The sequence below is a fragment of the Sebastes fasciatus genome, chromosome 15, assembly GCF_043250625.1.
Source record: "Sebastes fasciatus isolate fSebFas1 chromosome 15, fSebFas1.pri, whole genome shotgun sequence".
Classification (NCBI taxonomy): domain Eukaryota; kingdom Metazoa; phylum Chordata; class Actinopteri; order Perciformes; family Sebastidae; genus Sebastes; species Sebastes fasciatus.
The window spans coordinates 23,494,478-23,517,558 of record NC_133809.1 but is presented as its reverse complement, the minus strand read 5'-3'; the positions used below and the strand labels follow the sequence as shown (position 1 = coordinate 23,517,558).

The 23,081-nt window shown below is 41.9% G+C and overlaps 1 protein-coding gene across 9 annotated transcripts in view; it reads left to right on the top strand.

The window, feature by feature from the left end:
* kiaa1109 (KIAA1109 ortholog) overlaps positions 1-23,081 on the top strand; it is a 106,757-nt gene that overhangs the window by 19,974 nt on the left and 63,702 nt on the right. For 8 of the 9 annotated variants that reach the window (XM_074661384.1, XM_074661392.1, XM_074661388.1 and 5 more), the window contains exons 1-23: positions 438-563; positions 3,297-3,388; positions 3,579-3,696; positions 3,821-3,976; positions 5,205-5,302; positions 5,544-5,728; positions 6,522-6,628; positions 6,802-7,034; positions 8,005-8,223; positions 8,755-8,892; positions 10,702-10,878; positions 11,869-11,997; positions 12,641-12,760; positions 13,398-13,729; positions 15,740-15,990; positions 16,344-16,584; positions 17,124-17,615; positions 19,155-19,428; positions 19,539-19,676; positions 19,855-19,925; positions 20,611-20,784; positions 22,015-22,135; positions 22,464-22,613. In XM_074661384.1, the coding sequence (XP_074517485.1) occupies positions 545-563; positions 3,297-3,388; positions 3,579-3,696; positions 3,821-3,976; positions 5,205-5,302; positions 5,544-5,728; positions 6,522-6,628; positions 6,802-7,034; positions 8,005-8,223; positions 8,755-8,892; positions 10,702-10,878; positions 11,869-11,997; positions 12,641-12,760; positions 13,398-13,729; positions 15,740-15,990; positions 16,344-16,584; positions 17,124-17,615; positions 19,155-19,428; positions 19,539-19,676; positions 19,855-19,925; positions 20,611-20,784; positions 22,015-22,135; positions 22,464-22,613 (4,035 nt within the window). In that variant the 5' untranslated portion in view covers positions 438-544. Of the gene's footprint in view, positions 1-437; positions 564-3,296; positions 3,389-3,578; positions 3,697-3,820; positions 3,977-5,204; positions 5,303-5,543; positions 5,729-6,521; positions 6,629-6,801; positions 7,035-8,004; positions 8,224-8,754; positions 8,893-10,701; positions 10,879-11,868; positions 11,998-12,640; positions 12,761-13,397; positions 13,730-15,739; positions 15,991-16,343; positions 16,585-17,123; positions 17,616-19,154; positions 19,429-19,538; positions 19,677-19,854; positions 19,926-20,610; positions 20,785-22,014; positions 22,136-22,463; positions 22,614-23,081 lie in introns of those variants that run through there. The other variant, XM_074661393.1, reaches the window with a different exon arrangement.

Here is a 23,081-nt window from a genome sequence, read left to right as displayed (position 1 = left end):
TCTCTCTCTCTCTCTCTCTCTCTCTCTCTCTCTCTCTCTCTCTCTCTCTTTTCTTTCTTGTCAACCTCTGTGATCTTTCTTCCTCTCCCTGCTGCTCTCACTTGTCTTTGTCTTCATGCCTCATCATGTTTTTAGCTATTGATATTGCTTCATGTTTTTATGCTTTTTCAAATTTTCATCCTGGAGCAGTGCAGGGATTTTCACACAGTATGTGAAGTGCATACTAAAAACCAACATGAATGCATGTTGAATAAAAACATAAAATAGATTGAGTCAGGGAAGATCGTCATGATTTTACCTCCTTTGAACATATTTTAGTTCAGATTAGGTGACTTTCTTTTATTCTTAAGGCAGTGACGCACCCTCACTAATAATTTAACGGCATGTCTGACTGTGCTGTTTGCCTCTCTCTCTCTCTCTCTCTCTCTCTCTCTCTCTCTCTCTCTCTCTCCACACCATGCTCTGTCTTCATCCCTGTTACTAGGAAACCAATGCCATCCATGTGAATGTAGGTGCAGGCTCTTACCTGGAAGTCAACATCCCCATGACTGTAGGAGAGAATGGTAAGTGTGTGTGTTTAAAAAAATAAGATGAATAGACCTAAATGCCCAAAAAACACTTGGAGCAGTTGCCACAGCAGATGTCCCACTGGCTTAAGGACTAATGTTGTTCATATAGAAGCACACGTCAACAGTTTCTCCATTATTTCATCACAATCTGTTGCACTGACTAATATCTGAACTACAGCTATGATAAGCAGCTTTATCAAATGTCAGAATGAACTCATACTTGGATGTCGAAAAGCATTTTACAAAGAGAATTGAAAATTCCTCAAGCTGGCCATTTGGCTCTTTATTCATTTATTTCACATATTTATTTCCATTGAAACTTAGCATAACATTCCTTTGTCAATTTGAATCAGGATTTAATCACATTTTGCAGTTTCCATTTAGACTTTCTAATGTAATAATTTAAAATTCACATTTAATTTAACTGGAATCACTTCACAGCAAATGCCAGTCTTAAGGCCATTACACACCGGGGACGTTTAATTGATTCATTTTCATTGTACTTTCACACAGAACTTGAATATTACACAGTGAAAAAGCAATGTATTTTTTTTTTTTTTCGGAACAAGCCAGATTTTTCGGATGAAGGCATCAACCAATCACGTTGTGCGGGTTGAGTTGCGGCTATATTTATGAAACAACAACACGGAGGCTCCGGAGTCGAACCAGGACGACAAACTTTATTACTCCTTTCAACCTTGACAAAGGCAGTGCAGACCAGATCCATTCCTTCTGTTCTTACCCTTCACAATAAAAGCCCTAGACATGTAATATTTGCAGGCGAGTATTTAGCATTTTTGTGTCATTTATTTCGTCAAGTCCCCTCTGTGTAAAGGCCTTAGTGTGAACTACCTGAATGTAATACCACTGCAAATTGTTCAGGATTCTTCATTAAAGCTGCTATAATTGATATTTTTGACAATGACAAAACGACAATGTGAAAGGCTTCACTGGTAGTGATGAACCTACAGTGAATTATCACCTGAGTCTGCAGCTCCACTCGGCTTTACCGAGCTTTGTAGTGAGTTTCAGCTCCTTGTTTAGCTGTCCGGCTGCAACTTTACTGTTTTGGTTCACTCCTACTGTTCTCATAGGATTTTTTTTTTTCAGTTTTAGCTGTTGCTAGAGAAAAAGCTCTAAAAAAATCCACTGTATGCTTACTATGCTACATGCTCAGCACCAAACAGCAGACAGACACAGTGACTATCTGGTGAACACAGTGGAGCAATTAGCAGCCAAAGAGACGGATATATCCCTCAGGAGTTGGTAGAGACCAAAAACAGAGCTAAAAGAGAGTGAATATTAGACTCACATTCATCAGGTGAACACAAACACGACTCCAAATTAATTATAATGTTGCTCCATACCTGCTGGATGTGTAAATAAGCAACTGTTTGCTAACAAGTGAAATGAATGTTACCAAAACAAAATCACAACCTCTGTTAACAAGGTCTGTTTAATCATCGCTAATAAGGAACTATTTTCCACAAGGAATTCACAGAACTAAGGAGTGTGTTCCCAATAAATCAAAATTAATGAAAGTCTCTCTACCTGTGTAACTTTGATGCAAAAAGTTTAATTGTTAAAAATCAATGTTTCCCACAGGGCTGAGCCCTCAGTGATCTTGTTACATAGAGGGCTACATTTGCACATATAGGTCAGGATTCTAGCAGGGCTACCCAGGTGAAGTATAAATCAGTTCTTAGATCAGAGAGGGTTGAGTCAAATAAAAAATCCAAAAAGTCAAATAAAAAATTCCAAAGTAAATAGTCTTGCTCAAGACTGAGACCAAAACAGAGACTCTATAGTGACTGTCTTTGCACTTACAAACTAATACAAACAATGCAGGAGCTCTGTACTCTATCTTTCTTACTTTTCTACACGAGTCTCCATTGAGTATGTTTACATGAAACACTCTCCGCACATTGTGGGTTCAAGTGATCATGGGGCGGCTGTGGCTCAAAGGTAAAGCAGATCAGATCCACCAATCGGAAGGTTGGCTGTCCGATCCCCGGCTAACCCACATCGCTGTGTGCGCTTTGCTTGGCGCATTGAAAAGCCGTTGTTGCGCCACTCAAGCAATTGAAAAAATAATGGGTTTCAGAACGCAGTGGTGCTGTTGCCGCGTTCTGTGTGAAAGGCCCATAACATCAGTATATCCAGCAGCAAAAGTGGACTGCAGTCAGGCTTGTAAAGGCCCCGCTGCGGAGGACATGCTCGACTCAAGTCCGCAGAACCCCGAAGTCTCCTCCCCACTGCTGCACAGAGTGCCATTGCTTGTGTATTCAAAGTTTATATTGAACGTGTCGTGTGTCCAAATTGAACCAACTTTGACATTGCACGTCCTTGGGTCGCTAGCAACACACCCGCCCATGTGTGAAAAAGATCTGATGAACGGTACTCGAGATATGCGAAGGACACACACACACACACACACACACACACACACACGCATACAGATAAAACCATATCCAGAATACAACAACTGACCTCAGGGAACATTGACATTCTCAACGCTGACAGTTCTGAGGAATGTGTAATAATTTATCGCACTGAGCTGATGATATTGAGTCAGTCATCAGTCAATGCTCTCCTCCGTCTCCAGAAATGTAGTTAACATAAGTAGCTGTTCAAGGTTTACTGGTAAATTACATTATTTGCGAGACCTTTGCCCCAGCTCTGAGATTTCAGAATTTATGGCCCTGCTTCTCTCTCCTCGGCCCTCAGGCTACTCTCCTACCATCAAAGGCCAGCTGCTGCATGTGGACACCACCAGCAGCATGCAGTACAGGACTCTTCTGGAGGCTGAGATGCTGGCTGTAAGTAGCAGCCAATTATAGAAGAAGCTTTTCAATTCACGTTTTGGATAGCAATTTAAAAAATGTTTACTTCTCCATCGACTTAAGATGCAAAGGAAAGCTGAGCCAATGCAATGTCAAAACGTGCATATACATGGTAAGAGCTCTGCCACAAGTGAAACCATGTCCTGCCTCTGCCTTTTTACTTCAGTTTCACGTCATAGCCAGCTACCCTCGGGTGTGGAACATGCCTCAGTCGTGGCAGTGTGAGATTGAGGTGTACAAGGCCACCTACCACTTCATCTACGCCCAGAAAAACTTCTTCACTGGTGAGTCCTTTGGCAGATAGACTTAACGAATGACAGTACATCTTGTGCAGCATTTTAGTGCTTAGCATTTCAATAGTGATATGTATGAAGCTATTGACCAATTTTTTTCCTTCTTACTCTTTAGATTTGATCCAGGACTGGGCGAGCGACAGCGCCCCAGACATCTACTCCTTTGTGCCCTATTCCTGGAAGTTCAAGGTCCTTTTCCACCAGTTTGAGATGATCTGGGCGGCAAACCAGCACAACTGGATCGACTGTTCCACCAAGCAGCAGGAGAATGGTAAGAAGAAGAAGAAGAAGATGCTCTTCTAGATGCAAAGAACCATAGAAGTAGTATTTAATTAATAGTCTGAACTGAGTCAGGCTGAATTCAATGTTTTTAAACATTAAAATGTTCTCTATTTGATATCCAGAGCATTGATTATAGCATCAAACAACTATTTGCTGTGTAAAGCTTTTGTGGAGAGATGTCTACCTGAGCAGAGAATGAAGTCACTCTTCCTCTATGTGTGTGTTTTAAACCATTGCGGAAGCGTAGCACCAACCATCCAGTCAGCTGTCGCCATGTTGAGAGCCGTGCGGAGGCAATAGAGATGCTCCCAATTTCGCATTAAGCACCTTTAAATAAAAATGATTAGTTGTAGATTCATATTTTTCCTCAAGAAGTGTATTTATTATGAGCAAATAATTTAGCCCAAATTAAAGGGCAACCTGGTGAAAAAACGTAATTAATATCCTTTCTATGTTTGATATTTTTAATGGAATATTTTATGCAGTACACAAATTAAAGGTACAGTAAGTATTCCATCTTTATTCAGTCCGATGCTTAACTTTATGTATTAAAAGCTCTAATATATACAATAATATATTATCTACAACCGATTTCTGTAACAGTGTGCAAACATGTTGAGTCAGACCACATCATTTAAGACACATACTGTATGTACAGATAATTCTGTGACAATAAAGAAAAGCAGATGAAAAAGAGACAGATTTAAAAAAAATAAATAAATAAAAATAAACACTCACACAAATCAAACACATTATTTTTCTAGTCTTTTGTTTTCTCAACAGGAAAACGCCACCAAATTCTACACAAATATATTTTTTTAAACTTTTTTTATTTTTTTAAATATATTTTTTTAAATAAAGTACACAATTTTTGTCCCCCCCACTAAAGTTCCATAAAAATATCATGTTCAATTTACCAGTATAAAAGCCTTCCTAATAACGTAATTGAGTGATACAGTAGTTTTACAGTTCAATAGTAGATCTACTGTTATATACGTGTTTAGCATTATCAATAGCTCTAATGAAAGAAATGAAACCGAATCGAAATCCAGGCGTGAAGGCAATCGGTAACTTAATGCCTCTTTATAACTGGAAGCAGATGTCCATGACAGGATACTTTGACTCTATTAAGTCATGATATATTGGACATACAGTATATACTCAACTTAATCCCAGAGCAGGGCAGACTAATCAATTGCATTATTGATCTCCTATAGTGTACCTTGCAGCATGTGGCGAGACGCTCAATATAGACTTCACTTTGCCTTTCAACGAGTTTGTTCCGACCACCTGCCGTACCAGCTTCAGCTTGAAGGTGAGCCAAATAGGATTTGTTTTTTCCAAAAAAAACAACACAAACAGTTTTTTGAGTGTAATTGTAAAAAAATGTTTTCGTCCGGAAAATGTTCCTACAGATGTATGACTGCACATACTGTGTTTTTTCACATTAGTTACAGTATATGCTTCTGTATTTCCATGCCCCCGTAGATATGAATACTTTGACGCCAACTATGTGAGGGTGTGCAATGCACCTATCTGTTCTTTATCCTCCTCAGGCAGAGGATACAGACATGCGACTGTCCCTGCCGGAGTGCCACCCGAGCCGCGACCCCCTCCTCACCCTGGCCAAAGACTACCAGAACGTCAAGCTGCCCCCGGACATGTTCACGCCGGGGGTAAACACAGGGGCTCCCCCTCCCAAACCCACCAAGTCCCGCTGGAGGAACATCACCCACGCAGAGTGAGTTAAACCTGGGAATTCTTTCTCTCTAGTTGTGGGCAAAAAGAAGTGTGCGTTTGAAGCAAAGAGCAGGATGACTCATCATCGTAACACTGACTCACATCAACACTTGGGTATAAAAGGAAATGTTGCCAAGGTAGTAGGTGGTAATTTAAAGTAAATGTACCACTAACCATCGCTTTTTATGCTCTGTTTGTTGCTGCTTTGCTCGGTTTTAAGTGAGATGCAATAGACTGTTGAATAGGGCTTTTTTTGGTATTGGAGATGAAGATAAGAGGTATACACTCTGCCTTTTCTTGGAGCTCGTTATAACAGTCTTTTTCCATTTAGTATGTGTAGAACTGCTCCACATCCATCTTAGTCTGCATCCCTTTTGGAGGATTTTGCAAAGCAGTATCTGTGTCCACATCGTAAAGCACCAGCCTAAAGGTCAGGGAAAGTTCAAAGAGACGTCGGAGAACCTTTTGCTCCACAGGTAGCACATGCATCGTGCACTGTGTACATGATAACGCAACATTCAGATCATTCATTATGTATAGCCCAGAGCGAGACTACACTGATGTAGCACTGCGAGAGACCCACTTACCCCCCGGGAGGTTACGATCGAATTCTGTCTGGATCGCTGCACTCTGTGCTGCAGAGAAATCAGGCGCGACCCATTTGCTGTCTCTAACTGTATGTCCTCGAATCGAATGGTTCATAAAGCGAACGATGTACTGGAAAATCCACTTGAAATGATGATAAACTAAGCATTATGACTGTGTGCTGAGTGTGTTTTTCTTCCTTACATCAGAGCCGGCTGGGTGGATTGCTGGAGTGTACCCAACTTCTTGCTCGTCATCGACTACACCTGGCACCCCATTTATCCCCAGAAGGCCGATGAGCAACTCAAACAGTCGCGTAAGCTCTCAGCTTTTAGAATCAAGTCTTTGTTGTTCTTTCTAAAGCCAACAATGACAAAAACGACTGTGTACTCTGTGACAAATTGTAACCATCTTTAAAATCTTTGCTCAGTCTTATACCGAGCTGTTTTACATAATGTCGGCTAACTCGCCTGTGATTCGTGTCTGAAGTGTCTGAGATGGAAGAATCCATGCTGTCAGCTCTGCGTCCCCCAGAGCACGCCTCGGTGCATCACAACCCCCCACCACGCTACACTTCCACGTCGGCTTCAGCCGCCCACAGCCGGAAGCCCAAGGACCCCACAGAGCTCCCCCCTGACCGGCTCCACGTGGAGATGGAGATGTCCCCAGATTCTCAAATCATCCTCTACGGGCCTTTGCTTCGAGCACTGATCTCCATTAAGGTACGAAAAATCCTCGAGTCGGTCTCTAATAACAAAATTCTAGATTGTGGTGAAACCTTTTGGAAATCAGTAGGGCTGTCAAAGATAACGGGTTAACGCAAATTTGTCTTAACGCGACTAATTTATTTAACGCAACTTGAGATCGGAGGTTGTAGCGGGCTAAGTTTTAAAGCTACAGTGAAGATACTTGTATCATATGACACTAGAAAACCTAAGGAATTCATTGATATTATACTAGCTTGTCACGAAGAGGGCTAAATAACGCTCCACAGTTACACTAAATTGTGGCGAGGAAAAACTGTCATGGCCATTTTCAAAGGGGTCCCTTGACCTCTGACCTCAAGACATGTGAATGAAAATCAATTCTATTGGTACCCACGAGTCTCCCCTTTACAGACATGCCCACTTTATGATAATCACATGCAGTTTGGGGCAAGTCATAGTCAAGTCAGCACACTGACACACTGACAGCTGTTGTTGCCTGTTGGGCTTCAGTTTGCCATTTTAGGATTTGAGCATATTTTCTATGCTAAATGCAGTACCTGTGAGGGTTTCTGGACAATATCTGTCATTGTTTTGTGTTTATTGATTTTGAATAATAAGTATATAAATACATTTGCATAAAGCAGCATATTTGCCCACTCCCATGTTGATAAGATTATTAAATACTTGACAAATCCCCCTTTGAGGTACATATTGAACAGATAAAGAAATGTGTGATTCATTTGGGAGTGATCGCGATTAACTATGGACAATCATGCGATTAATCGTGATTAAATATTTTAATCGATTGATTAATTGGGCCCTAGTAATCAGTCATTGTTCTCAATGTAATCAGTAGTTCGATGTAATAGTGTGGATGCTCAATGTAGATTCTGGATAATAATTAACCAGGAAAGAATTGGTATAAGGAAGAATTAGATCATTTATTAAACAGCCCCTCTGACCTTCCTTTTATCTGTCCCCACAGGAAAACTATTTTGGTGAGGATGACATGTACACAGACTTTGAGGAGGCGGTGACCAGCCCTGTGCTGTCTACCTCCACCTCCTCTGGCCTCGGTTGGTCTCCTCTGGGAATGGAGGACAGCGAGCAGAATGAAAACTTGAACATCCATCCCCTGGACCTGCGCCCCTGGGACATCACCGTGCACATCAACCTTTACAAAGTCCACGGCCGACTGCCAATGGTAAAACTGACGACTGCCAATAGTTCAGTTTAACGGTTTGGTTTAAAAAAAAGAGCATGAGAGAGGGAGAGAGAGAGATAGATCAGTGTAGTTAGTATAGCAAATGGGCTACGATCAAAGATTATGAAACTACAGTGTGAAATAAAAATTATGTAAATGTGCACTGATATAATATACATGCAAGACATGCAGCAGTGACATGGAGACCAAACAAAAGAAATATGTATAATACATTTAATGTATAGAAATAGATGATAAATATCAATATCCTGTAGGCAATTTATAAAAAAAAAGTGCACATGTGAAAAGAAAGAAATGAATAATACATTGTGAAAATTCAAGGAAAGTGTATAAATACATGTTTAAGTCTATTTTATTTACCCTCATTTGTTTCCTGGCTGTCAAGGAATTGTTTTTTGATTCAAACCTGCCGGTCATGCTTTTTGAGTTGATGTGTTTTTATGTTTACGAAAGCAACTTGATGCATGAGTCCACATATTTTCTTTCATCGTACTTTCTCTTCGCCTCCAGCACTGCAGCAGCGAGGGTCCCGAAGGTCCATCCGGATTCTTGGAGCGGCTGTGTTTCGAGATGAAAAAGGGTTACAAGGAGACGATGCTTCAGCTGCTCCTGTCTCCCATTCACATCTTCATCAGTGACAACTACCAGGTCAGAGACACAACTACACATGCACCTGATGTGATGTGCTGCTTATTATGGCTCCTTACAGTGCAGTCATTGCCTAGATTAGGATTTTATCTGTAGGAAATTGCTTTAGAAAAACATTTGTTTGTGTCCAGAAGCACAAAATATCGAACAAAATGGTTCTCGGCGTGACAGTGACGTGTTGACCCCTCAATTATCTGTTAATTTAGAAGGGTAAGCAAGAAAGTGTGATCTAGTACAGTAATACACATTTATTTAAACTATGTGGCACACCTACGGAAGCCCTGAGAGGCAAGTGAAAAAAAAATTGTGGTGATCCATTCTCTAAGTCTGATCTAAATTGTTTTCTCTCCTGTGTTTATGACTTAACAGGTGAAAAAATGTTTTGCCTGCAGGATAATCTATCTAAATTCTTTCATTTTTCCATCTGTGAAAACAGGTGAAAAAGGTGATTATTGTTTTGGCAGGTGATTATTATTTTTTGTTGTTGTTGTCATGATCATTTTTAATTGTGCGTTGTTGTAATAACTCTTGTGGCCAAAATGAGTTTTACAACAGAAAACACTTGAAAAATGATCCTGACAGAAAAAAACAAATTTCACCTGTCAAAACCTTTTCTCCCACCTGTTTCACAGATAAAATGAAAATTAAGGTACTTCGAAAGGTTATCACGACAAAACCTTTTTTTCACCCGTTCTTAAAAGAATACTTCCCCCACAGAATTACCATTTGCATATCAATTACTCCCCCCCCATGTTACCTTGAATTCTTGAAGAAAACGTTGTTTTTCTCGCATGCCTCCACGGTAAACGAAGAAGCTATATCAAAACATCCGTTTACAAACTCTTGCGCAACTCGTGCAGTATAATCCAAGTCTCATTTATCCAGTCGTATGCTCACTAGTTCCCAAACACATGCATTTTACCTTACTATCTAAAACATTTTGGACTCATCCGTAATAGCTTGCCTGTACAAGTGTAAGACTGTTTATGCAGAAGCGTTTCAAATGATAAGGTTTTAGCAAAGATGCATATGTTTGGGAAGTCGTGAGCAAACGACTGGATAAATGAGACTTGGATTATACTGCACAAGTTGTGTGAGAGTTTGTAAACAGATGTTTTTATCTAGTTTTGCTGTTGTTAAACGCGGCCCCGATTTACTTCAATTCATCAAGAATTTTCTCAGTTTTGGGATTTTTCGTTCTCCATGGGGGCATGCGAGAAAATCATTTTCTTCAAGAATTGGTGAGTAATTTATATATAAATGGTCATTTTGTTGGTGAAGTATTCCTTTAAGTCTTAAACACAGGAAAGAAAACAATTTAGATCAGACTTAGAAAGTGAATCACCAGAATTTTCTTTTCTTACTTGCCTCTCAGGGCTTCCATACACATCTCATGTGTGAAAACAATTAATGCACCAACAACTACTCTTTAATCTGGTCACTGAATGGGTGACTCAGTCCTTAGAAAATACCCTGAATAAAGCTTGCATGGTAGAGTTGCATAATGTAAAAAACATGCTTTTCACCAGCCGCATCTTTGCATAAGCACCTGCATATTGTGTAACCACGCAGAATGTCTAAGCTTTAGCCACGAGTTGGATCCTATTTGCTGCTCAGAGTGAATATCTTTCCCTAATCCCTGACAAAGAATGTTTAGCCCTCGTCTCTCCTCCAGTGAGATAACAAGCTCTGGTGAAAATTCTTCAATCAATTTTAGCAGAAGATTTCTATGTTCAGTTTCACACCTTATAAGGTAGTGATGTAAGATTAAAAATATTTGTGTGTGTGAATTTATTCTTTTGCCCACAGCGTCCCACAGCGGACGGGGTTTTGAGGGACGGCCACCTGAGTCTGTCTGGCCTGCAGATGAGGGCCCATGCCATGTTCTCCGCTCATGGCCTCACCCTGGGCAGTGACACGCTGGAGTACGCCTGGCTCATCGACATGCAGGCCGGGGGGCTCACCGGCAGGGTCACTCTACCACAGGTGTGTGTGTTTGATTGGTAAAAGAGAGATTTGGTTTGTTGAAGGGATAAAGCCTCAGATTAGGATTACATCACGGATCTATAGGCCAGCAGAGTGGGAGTGCATGTGACTGTGGTAAAGTGCTTTTCAAAATGTGTTTTGTGTGTGTGAACGACTCTTACAATATAATTAGGGCTGTCAAAGTTAACGCAATAATAACGCGTTAACGCAAATTTGTTTTAACGCCACTAATTTCTTTAACGCATTAACGCAATTTGTGATTTTTAAGGTTGTATCGGGCTCAGTTTTAAAGCTAGAGTGAAGATACTGGGATCATGAGTACCCACGAGTCTCCCCTTTACAGACATGCCCATTTTATGATAATCGCATGAGGCAAGTCATAATCAAGTCAGCATACTGACTCACCATTTTATGATTACATTTTTGTTTTATGCTAAATGCAGTACCTGTGAGGATTTCTGGACAATATTTGTCATTGTTTTGTGTTGTTAGTTGATTTCCAATGATCAATATATACACATACATTTGCATAAAGCAAGCATATTGCCCACTCCCATGTTGATAAGAGTATTAAATACTTGACAAATCTCCCTTTGCGGTACATTTTGAACAGATACAAAATGTGTGATTAATTTACGTTTAATCACTATTAACTATGGACAATCATGCGCTTAATCTTGGGTAAATAGTTTGATCGATTGACAGCCCTAAATATAATACAATCCAACTTTTGAGAATTTATAACATTCAGTTTTTATTGAGACTCTGTCAGAACAAGTCATAATGTTTTGATGTTATCGCCTGTGGTGGTGTTATACTGTATTTGATTGCATTCTGTTGTAAGGTTTTCCTTTTGCTTTGTCCGCCCCCACAATAGCTGTATTTATTTTCCTTTTGTTATTTATTCTGTGCATTTTTGCCCTAGCGGTAAATGTATTTATTGATTGTTTTTGAAGCACTAATGTGTCTGCGTGCGCTTGTGATTATTAGGTGGCCAGTATGATAGAGTGGGGTGAGAATTTCCTTTTCCACGGGGTGTCCCGAGAGTTCCAGCTAGAACAACCCAAGCCCTCTGTCATCTGCCAGCATGGCGTCGACCGCCGCATCTGCGACTCCAAGGTACGAGGTGGTACACGATGAAATGCTGCACAGCCTGAGCCTCAATTCTCACATTTTTTACTTCATCTGCTGGAGCTTTCTGGTGTTGGTTTGAACTAGTTAGCGGCAGTGTGTATCTGAACCTCATGCTGGAAGCTACCAAATTTGCTCATTATGGCTCCCTTTTTTTTTTTTTTTGAGATTTGAATGTTGGTCAGAACTGTCCGGTGTGAAGGGAAATGTGCAAATGACATCCAATAAAAAAAGGAGACCACTGTGAAGCTTTGTCTAACGATGCATGACTCAGAAAGCACACTCTTGCGCAGCTGGAGAGAAACCGCCTGTGACAACAGCCTCACAAAAAACTATTGATGTGTTCACAGCAGCCATACATGGCACACATACACACACAGCATCGTGATGTGTGAAATACCTTTAACAGAAAACAAGTCTGTTTCACAAAATGTCTCGTTTGTACGCGAATCCTAACAAGGATATTTTAAAAAAACTCCTGCCTGAGAGCCCTCATTAGTTTCTGACAGCCGAGCAGCTGTGGCTACAGGCCATGTAGCGCTATGTAAAGCACAGCCAGACTGAATTTAACATAACTTCCTTGCAACCGATGAAAAGTTTCTGGTACTAAATGATGGTTGTTTTTTTTCAGCTGAGCTGCCTGCCGGGTCACTGTCGCACATCAGAGGAGCTGAAATACACCATGACCCGACTGGCCATGGACGGAGTTGACCTCTTCGTTGTGGAGCACGGCTGCGCTGCAAACATAAAGGTATTTAGCACCAACCATTTATGTATAGTATTTTAAAGAGGACCTACTGTATTATGCTTTTGTGCTTTTTCCCTCTCCTTTAGTGTGTTGTGTAGTGTTTTGTGCATGTAAAAGGTCTGCAAAGTTACACAGCCCAAAGTCCAAAGAAACACTGCTCCTGAACTGCCTGAAACACCTTGCTTGAAGTTCGTTCTCTTCTGTAACGTGGTGATGTCACCAAGTAACACATTTGCATAATACCTCCCTAGAGGCTAGTTTGGCTTGCCCTCAAACAAACTAGTTACAGCGGAACTGGAACGGAGTCCAAAGAGTTTGGTTTGGTTGACCAATCACAACAGTGGGCCAGTTGACCAATCAGAGCGGACTCAAACAGAGCATTTCAGACAGAGGGTCAAAAGAGGTGTTACAGCACTGCTGCTATGAGAAAAGCAAAGCGTTTTTTGAACATTAAAGTATGTAAACACATTCTTGTAGAAACCCAAAATACAAGTATGCACCTTAAAATAAGCACAATAGGTCCTCTTTAACTCAAGATATGTATTTATAGCAGTTTAAATCCATGTCAGTATGTGAATATGCTGTTTGATTTGATTTGTGTGTAAAGATCTTTAATTTTTTCCTTCCCCCTCCCCCCCAGACGGCTATCATTCGCGTAGCCAACTGTAACCTGCACAACCAGGCGGTGGGAGAAGGCATCAGCGCAGTGGTGCAGGACGTAAACATCCGGCAGTACATTGAGCAGCAGCAGCACAGCGAGGCGACCAGGCTGCAGCCGGCCGGGCAGGGTCAAGGTCTGGGTCAGCCGTTAGGTCTCGGTCAGCCCCCTTTGCTGCGACGCTCTGTCTGGCTGGAGGCGGGTTCAGTCAACTTGAACCTCATCACGGCGGACATCGCCCTGGCTGCCGACCATCCAGCCAAATGTGAAGTCCAGAGGCATTTTCTGGAGCAACACGACGCTCACTCCAAAAGGTAGAAAACAAACTGTCATGTGTTATTTGCTTTTTCAAGCACTTCTCACATTGCGTGTGTCCCTCAGCTACCCGAGAGCAGCTTTTCAGCATTGGGGTACTTTCTTCTACTTCTTGTTTATATCAGTGGCCACTAATGTTCACCTTTTATTTTTTATTTTTTACATTATTTCCTGTATTTGGGATCACAATACAGCAACAGTTCACACAGTCATCTTTTGTTTTACTTTTACAGAATGATCCAATTTGATTTTGATTTTTATCATCATTTGATATAAAGAAAATATAAAATAAATAAATTAAATACACAAATTTAAATAAAAGAAGGGCGCTTTCTCTTGATGGGGTGTCTTGCTTAAGTCATGTCTTTGTAACTGCTTTTCTATCCGCTACACTCAGTTTTCCAAATAAGTATTTGTTTTAATATTTGTGGATGTAGAAAGTGGACGCCCAAAAAAAGAGTTTTTCCCAATTAAAAGCAATATTTGTCCCAAATATGGTCACTAATTCTGTATAAATCTCACGCCAAAAAGTATTTACTTTTGGACCTGCCCAAAACACGTGGTAGTAATTGGCTTCCTGGGGAGCCAAAATTCCTCCAGCAACTGGAAGAGCCTGAGTGGTGAGATTTCTGAGCAGTTTTATTTATTTAATTTGTGAATTTGTTTTAATGAAGGGACGGCGGTGATGTTAAAAACACTGTTTACAGAAAAAAGTACATGCTGAAACTTCTCTTTGATGTAGAAATGACTCACTCTTTATAATGAGTCACTGATACCGTCATAAGATGTTCAGCACATAATGTAATATAGGTCTATTTAAACAAAGCGAGATGATTCATTTGCTGTCGTGTACAGTGATCCAGCTCATGATGTGTGATAATTAGCTGGTGGACTACTGTGATAATGGATTCAACATAATTCATAAAAAGGTCTGCAGGGAGCCGTTATAGGCGCAGATGTTCTTGTCTGGCTTGTAATTGGACGTGATGTTTCTTATTACTTTAGCTAAACGAACTGGACGTGGGTTATGCAAAATGGTAAAGAAAATATGTATGTATGTACGCTTATGATTCTAGGGAGTGTATGCCAATGCAGAACCAAGTTCTGGAAACAAAGAAGGAGGTAATAAGCAATTATCAGATATTGACAGGGAGACCAGTGCAACATTTTATCTCCCAAGTGCCTGGTATGTCTGCAAGACTGGACAAAATCTTACACACATACAGCAACTACAAAGTATTACATGACCGCGCCCACTTCGGAGACAGGGAGTCAACCATTTCAAGCCATTGGCAGAGCTTGTAATGCGTCTTCTTTGTTATAGAGCATCTTTGACTGCGTGCACAAAGCTTTTCAGACATGACTGACACAAATACTGATAAAATGAAATAACTTAAAAAAGAAGTAAAATAATTAATACATTTTTACTATTAATATTTCTCAGGATTTTAGAGAGATGGCCAAATTTGTTTTTATATGTTTAAAAAAAAAAAAAGGATATTTTAAAAATCTACATTTGAGTAAATATTTTACCAGCAGAATCAAATTATTTACAGGATATTTAACCTTTGTTTCATTATAATACATTTGTTCTTCCAAATATGTGAGTGTCCTTTCTTTACAGAGATTGTATAAAGGCAATAAAGTATGTCCTTTAATATTTGATACGACTCATGAGTTTACCGTTACTTACCATTCCTCCTTGGCATTGAGGAGTTGCACGTTCTATGGCGTTCTTTCGGTAACACTTGTTGACTTCTTGCTTCCTCGAATTTTTTGTTTGTACGCCCCCTTGCGTTTTTGGAGAGTACTGCAATGAACAAAGTGTTGAACATAAATGCCTTTGTGCATGCTCGTAGCTCGCGCACCATCTGGTGGAGGCCCACACCACGATGTCTCTGTATAAACAAGGCTTCAGTCTCTTTCAGCGACCCCACTACCTGTTTTTGTTTGCTGCATTCTTCATCATTCTCTTTGATAATCTCTCCCTTTAACCCTCCTCTCCTCAGACTCTGGTTCCTGTGGCCAGAAGAGGGTGGCATTCGCAACAAGCGCAGCAGGAACCGCTGTGGCTGCCTCGGGGGATGCAGGTTCTTCGGAGGTACCAACATGGGCCTGGAATTCTTCAAGCTCGAGGAGCTGACGCCGTCCTCCTCGTCTGCGTTCTCCTCTTCCAGCGCCGAGCCAGACATGTCTTATGGCCAGTCGTTGCTACAGCCGGGGGAGTGGATTATTACCAAGGAAACGCCCAAAGTGGATGGTATGCATTTGCAAAGATTTAATATAGATTTCCTGATCCCCAGGGTTGCTTGAGGGTTTTTTCTGTAGGCCCCCCAAGCGAAATTAAGTATAGTTAAAATCTGCAATGTTAAATTAATCTGCTCTTCCCATAAGGGGGCTCCTGGGAGTAATATTGCAGGGTTTATCTAGGGGTTTATTTCAAGGGAATTTTGAATAATATATTGAGCTTTTTATCATTATCTTATCTGCCTAATCGATAATGTTAAACTATAAAATATAGAATGTATGCATAGCATGCAAAATACTGAATGTAACATACTGATGCAGAAAAAAAGTATCAACAGTTACTAAACCAAATATGTGTTTTCTTAGGGAGAGTTGTGGGACTGAAGACGGACACGCACTCGCCCTGCCTGCCTCCCGAGCTGCCAGAGAGGCGTGGTCAGCAACACCTCAGTCTCCAGGTGCCCCAGCGCTCCCACAGCTCCGCCTCTTCCTCTGAAGAAAATAGTACCTCTAGTGCCGCGTTGCCCCTGCTGGCCGGAGAGAGGGACACTCCCTCGCCAAGCACGGAGGAACGCATGTTCCCCATGAACGGCAAAAGCCCTGCTGAGTGAGTAACATCGACATACTGTGAATATCAAGCGGTCAGAGCATGTACAGTAGGAACCACTACAGGGCAGGATTTTCAGCGAGGGTGTTGTTACTCTTTATTTCTTTTTATTACCTCTGACACCCACAATAAACTTGTTTTTGTCTTTTTTTAGGGGGTCTTTAGGGGGAGATAGCAGGTCAACAGTAGATGTCACATAGAAGTGGTGTACATCATCTGAAAGCTGGGAACCTGAAGATTAATTTGAAATGCAGCTCAGCCAGTTTTTCCTCGCCAAAATTTAGCCTAATTTTGGAGCGAGCATTATTTAACCTCCTTCCCGAAAAGCTAGCATGACATATTACCGATGGATTCCTTAAATTTTCTCATATCTGTAGCTTCACTCTAGCTTTAAAACTGAACCTGCTAAATCCTCTGAAAGACAGTAAAGTCGGTCTGGAATGCGGGCAGGTCTCAGGTGGTTAAATGCAATATAATCTAATTTTAATGCCCTCAAACAGTCATTTATCAGAATGTTATTTTCTCCTCTCTCTGCGCAGAACCCTAGGAGACGTCCCGGAGGTCTCACCAGTCTCACCCAACAGCTCACAGGATCGCTCCTCAGTGCGCTCCCCCCTCTGCTCCCCTCTCAAGCGCCAGTCCTCCGTGCACTCGGGTCGACTGGGCAGCACCAAGAGCCTGTCAGCCGCCGTCTTCACCGACAAGCCTCCGCCAGTCCTTGCAGGAGGCGTCCAGTTCAGCAGCGAGGTCTCCCGCAGCGACGAGAACGTCCTGGATTCGCCACGCCAGCGCAGGAGCTACGGCTCCTTCCCCTTCACGCCCTCGGCGGACTCCAACACCTTCCACCAGTACCGCTCCGCAGACTCCAGCATGTCCGTGGCCGACAGCGAGGCCTACTTCTCGGCCGCCGAGGACTTTGAGCCCATAAGCAGCGCCGACGAGGGTCCGGGGACGTACCCGGGCCGCAAGAAGAAGAGGAGGCAGCAGATGCAGCAGCCGCAGCAGCCCCCGTATCACATGGAGAACTACAGGTCAGCTTGAATGTGCTTTAGTAAATGGGAGCGAAGAATATTGAGCTTGGCTTCAGTGGAACTCGCAAAAAAGTTCTCAAAGTTAAAGGGGTTGGAAAATTTGAGAGGAGACTGGGTGGATGGTCAGATCAAGAAGTACAAAGCTAAGCACGGGATTAAGGTGATGGTAGAGTCTAGACAGCTCGCAGTAACATCAAAGAGTCTCATTTCTCATCTGTAAGAGCAGATGAATTAATGACCTGTCTAGCAAGTCCTGACTTGAATTGCTTGAAGTTTTACCCTTTTAAATGCTGCTAAAGGAGCCATTCTGAAGGATTTGCGATTTACGTTTTGAGATTACGATTAATGCAGGAATTCGATTTTTCATGAAGTGTCTCCCTTCTTAGGGATGTTACTGTGAAATTTCAAAGGTATTATTGTAGTGTAGTGAAAAGATTACAAGGTCTTGTACTTGGAAACCATTATAGATTTAGAATGAAAAACAAGCAGCGTCATATAACTTCTGATGACTCACACTGACATCTTTGCAACGATTGTGAAATGGTTTTATGGCACAATATGCAGGAATACATTAACCGTGTTATGGCATTTTTATGTTTAATACCCAACAAGTTTTGCATTTCATTGTGTTAAGCAACTTGCCCCTCAGCCGAACACGTTGCAGCTTTTCATTTATTACTTTCGATTCGATCATTCAAGGATGGATGTGATGTAGAGGGGTTGTAGCAAATGAGATGTTTGATCCATGGGCAGCCACTTACTGCCGCTGTGTTTTCGCAAATTGGATTTCAGTCTTTGCTCTGCTACTACCTTGTCATTTTTCTATTACCCAAAAATGTTCTCACATTGATTGCAACACGCTTTTTGATTGATACAGCCTCCACACAAACACACATAATCAATTCAGTCTTGTGAAAGGTTTCAACCGGCACAAACCTGTGGAAACGTAAAGGCTGAATTCAAGAACATATAAAACCATGTACAGAAAAGTGGTACCATAGATTCTGGCTGGCATCCTGGTTAAAAAGGTGCTTAATGTGGCCATTCTTAAAGGGATAGATTGGATATTTTGAAGTGGTGTTGTAAAAGGTACTTATCCATAGTAGGTGTATTACTTACAATAGATGACGGTCATCATGCCACCAGTTTGGAGAAGCAGACAGGAGTACTGACGTGGGATCAAAGCAATGTACTGCTGTGGACGGGGCCGGCAGCAAAAACGCATTTTAAAATAAAGGCCCACCTAAAAAAAAATCAATATCAGTTATAGTGTACGCTATATAAAGAATATTTTCACCGCTTTACCTTTCCGTCAGACTGCCTTTTCCGGCAGGTAAATGAAGCTGTTATCTGGTGCTTTAAAGCCACGAGACTCCATTGACTAAAACAGTAAATTTACCTTGCAGTATACAGGAGTTGCTGGTCTACCGCTGCCTCGATCTGTTAGATTGTTATTGTGAAACACACCAAAGTCATACACTTGTAATCTATATTCACGATTTGCTTGGCTGTAACTGTGTAACCTTCCCCCCCCCCCAGCCGGAGCTCCATCTACCACAGTGTCGAGGGTCCCCTCACCTACGTTCTCAACGGGGAGCTGATCACTGAGCCACGTCCCCTGCCCATGCCCCCGATGCTGCCCCCGCTGCCGCCCCAGCCCCTGCCCAGCCACACATCCCAGGCCTCCTTCGTCTCAGCCCTGGCCATGGAGGAGGAGAGCTCAGTGGAGGCGGAGAAGACGGCTGAGCCCGGACCTGTAACCCGCCAGCCCCACGTCATGGCGTGCTACCAGAGCTACTTAGCCCACTACCAGGTAATGGCTTTTTATGAAAGCAGAAACTAATGCTAATGCCTAGCCTGTTTATTTTCACTGTGATTACTTCTTTGGTTCAATCAAAACTCTCTTTACTTCACCTCCGCCAGGTCTCAAATTGGTCTGTCAAGCAGCCCACCAATAAGAGGACCTCCAAGTCTTCTCTGCACCGCCCCTTAGATTTGGACACACCTACCAGCGAGGAGAGCGCCGCCTCCTTTGACCAGCTCTCTGTTCCCAGCTTTAAGGTCTTTGACTAATAACTAACAGTCTTTGTGTGCATGTAGTGAGATAAATCAGCATGTAATACTATAGTTGAACTTCAGAATGTTGTCTTGGTATTGGCTGTTAAATGGTTATATGTGCCCATCCCCAATACACCCAGGACATCTGGTTTAGGGTGTAACATTTTCTTTTATATTACAGGTGATAAAGCAGGGCCTCTCAGCCAGCTCTCTACTGGACAGAGGACTTGAGCTGATGGGAGAGAACAACAGGTATTTAAGACACATTGTTTTCACCCAGCTTACCCTATGTATTTACAGTCAAAACCTATCCACTCAAGAAAGGGTGTTTTTTGTATTTGTCTATCTCCGTGTACTCAACAGCAGTAATATTACTATGTGTTGCTTCACACTGTCCTTTCAAGTAGCAACATATTCTGTGTTTTTTATTATTAAAGAGGACCTATTATGCTCATTTTCAGGTGCATACTTGTATTTTGGGTTGCTACTAGAACATGTTTACATGCTTTAATGTTCAAAATACACTTCAATTTTCTCATACCGGCCCAGTCTGCTCTGATTGGTCAGATGGCCCACTCTGTTGTGATTGGTCAACTTAACTAAACTCTTCGGACTCCAGCTCCACTCTGACTAACTTTGTTTGAGGGCGTGACAAACTAGCAGTTTTGCAGGTATCATGCAAATGTGTTACTTGGTGACATCACCACGTTACGGACGAAAAGGCGGGACTTCAAGCAAGGCGTATCAGGCAGTTCAGGAGCAGTGTTTCTGTGGGGGAGAGTAACTCCCTTTGGCCTGAGCTTTTGGCTTTGCAGACCTTTTACATGCACAGAAAACTATATAACACACTAAAGGAAAGGGAAAAAGCACAAAAGCATAATAGGTCCTCTTTAATATATAATGCATGATCAGAGATTTTCTTATTGTGCCTCCACAGTACACCATATACCCCACTGGATAAGAGGGCCATGGAGAACACAGATGAGGACACGACGACAGATGACTGGACTCTGGAGCAGCCCTTGGCTCAGACCAGGACCACTGCCATCGTGGAGGTGAAGGGAGCCGTCAATGTGGTGCTCACCCCCCTTGTGGCTGAATCCCTGGACAGGTATTCTATGCTTCATGTAGTTTTATTTCATCAGTGCTTGTTGTTTAAAGGGATAGTTCAGATGCTCCATAGTCACTGTATTATCTACAGTACATGACGATCGGCACGCTCCCAGTTTGGAGAGGCAGACAGCAGTACCGGCAAGGGAGAAAATCAATGTACTGCTGTGGACGGGGCCGGCAGCAAAATCTATTTAAGCCACCTAAAAAAGTCAATATCGGTTTAAGTGTACGCTATATTTAGAATATATTCCCCACTTCACCTCTCCGTTAGAGAGCCAACAGTGGACTGAAGCCATTATCTATGCTCTCTTCAAAGCCACCAGACTCCATTGACAAAAACAGTAATTTTACTCACACAGAACACAGGATTTGCTGGTCTACCGCTGCATCGATCGGTTAGTTTGTTTCTGTTATTGTGTGACTTTGATGTTTTAAAGGGTTAATTTGAACAACAACAAACAAACAAACTAACCGATTGAGGCAGCCGTAGACCAGCAACCTCCCGTGTTGTGCGAGGTAAAATTACTATTTTTGTCAATGGAGTCTGGTGGTTTTGAGTCAGCATAGATGGATACATTGGAATTGTCGGAAAGGGCTGTCTGACGGCAAGGTAAAGCAGTGAAAATATTCGAAATACACTTAAACTGGTGTCTAAAATGCGTTTTGCTGCCGACCCCGTCCACAGCAGCACATTGGTTTGCCCCTGTTTCGGTACTCCTTTCTGTTTCTCCAAACTGGTGGCGTGCCGACTGCCATCTACTGTAGGTAATACACTGACTATGGATAAGTACCTCATACAACCCCACTTCAAAAAATTTTAACTATCCCTTTAAGACAATTTAATCCCTATGCACACTTCATCTTGGATCTAAAATTCCTGCTGACGGGGCTTCAGAGTCTGGTCTCGCTCTTGGTTGCCTACCAGTGTGGATCCTTAGTTTGCCAAAGGCTAACAGTGCCGGGTTTACAATGGCCTTATAAGCACTTAGCTCTTGGCTAGTGCAGCGTGGAGATGAGTAAACTGCAGCTTGGAGGTTGAAGAGAGGCCAAACTTCCAAGCACTGACATCGTAAATTTGATTACACTTGGAAAAGGGCAATTTTTACATCAGAATCAGCTCTGATAAAACACTTTGTGATACAACTATAAATAATTAAAACAAAATATCTATAAACCTACGAAATGGTATTGTTTTATTAGAGCTGTATGTCTGTTTCGTCTCTTTCAGGTACATCGAATCCATGGTCCACTTTGCCAGTATCCGTCATCCCGCAGGCATTCTGGATGACCTGCATGGGAAAGTCCTCAATGAAGCCTATCAGATCAGCAAGTCCACAGTCACCGAATCCGTAAGCACAACAGTGAACAGAACAGAGCAATATAGCTCGACTGTGTTAATATTTATTCATCATGATGGAGGTTTTTGAATGTTGACTCTAATATTAGTTGATTCCAATCACAAAGGGGGAAGCTGTAATTCCTGTGATAGTGTCAGATGTGCCGCTCAATTATTTATCAATAGTATGAAATAAGTGTTTCTATTCTAAATGTGTTAGTTAGGCGGCAACAGATGGATGGATATTCTAAATGGTTTTGAGATTTGACACAAATCAGCTTCCCAATTTCAAAGTGTTTTTTTGTTGCCTGATAACTGTTTTGGATCTGGGATCCCCACAGAGCCAAACAGGCAAGCAGGAGCACAAGCTGTCCAAGACAGAGGGCACGACCCCTGGCTCCCTCAACATCACCCAGGGCCAGACCGACCTGTCCGTCAAACCGGATAATGTGAAAATCAAGGGCCTCCAAGCCAATGTCTCCATCCCCAAGGTAAGACCCGTGACCCGGAATAATGAGAGGCCAGCGGCGTTCCTCGAGCTCTGCTCCGACCAAGAGAAGTTCAAGAACAAGCACAGATTCATGAGCACTGATGTCGCTTTACATTCAAACTATGAATATACAATGTGCTCAGCATTTGTGTAGAATAATACCTCTATGAAATATAGCATATACCATCAAAACCATTCAGATTCTTCTTTTTTTATTCCACTGAAGGGAAGTTAGAGTCTGTTTGCACTAAAAGTTTGAGTGGATAGATACATTTTTCTCACTTGTAACTATTGCAATATAGATTTTTCTACTGCCCTCTGTATATCTTCATATAGAAAAACACCAAAACAATGTTACATTTGGGAAAAAAATAGCCGCACACAGTATACTAATCTTTTTTATTCTTCCCTGTGGAACAATAATTTCTCTTTTTAAAAGATATTCTTGTGGGCATGGCTATTTATGTCC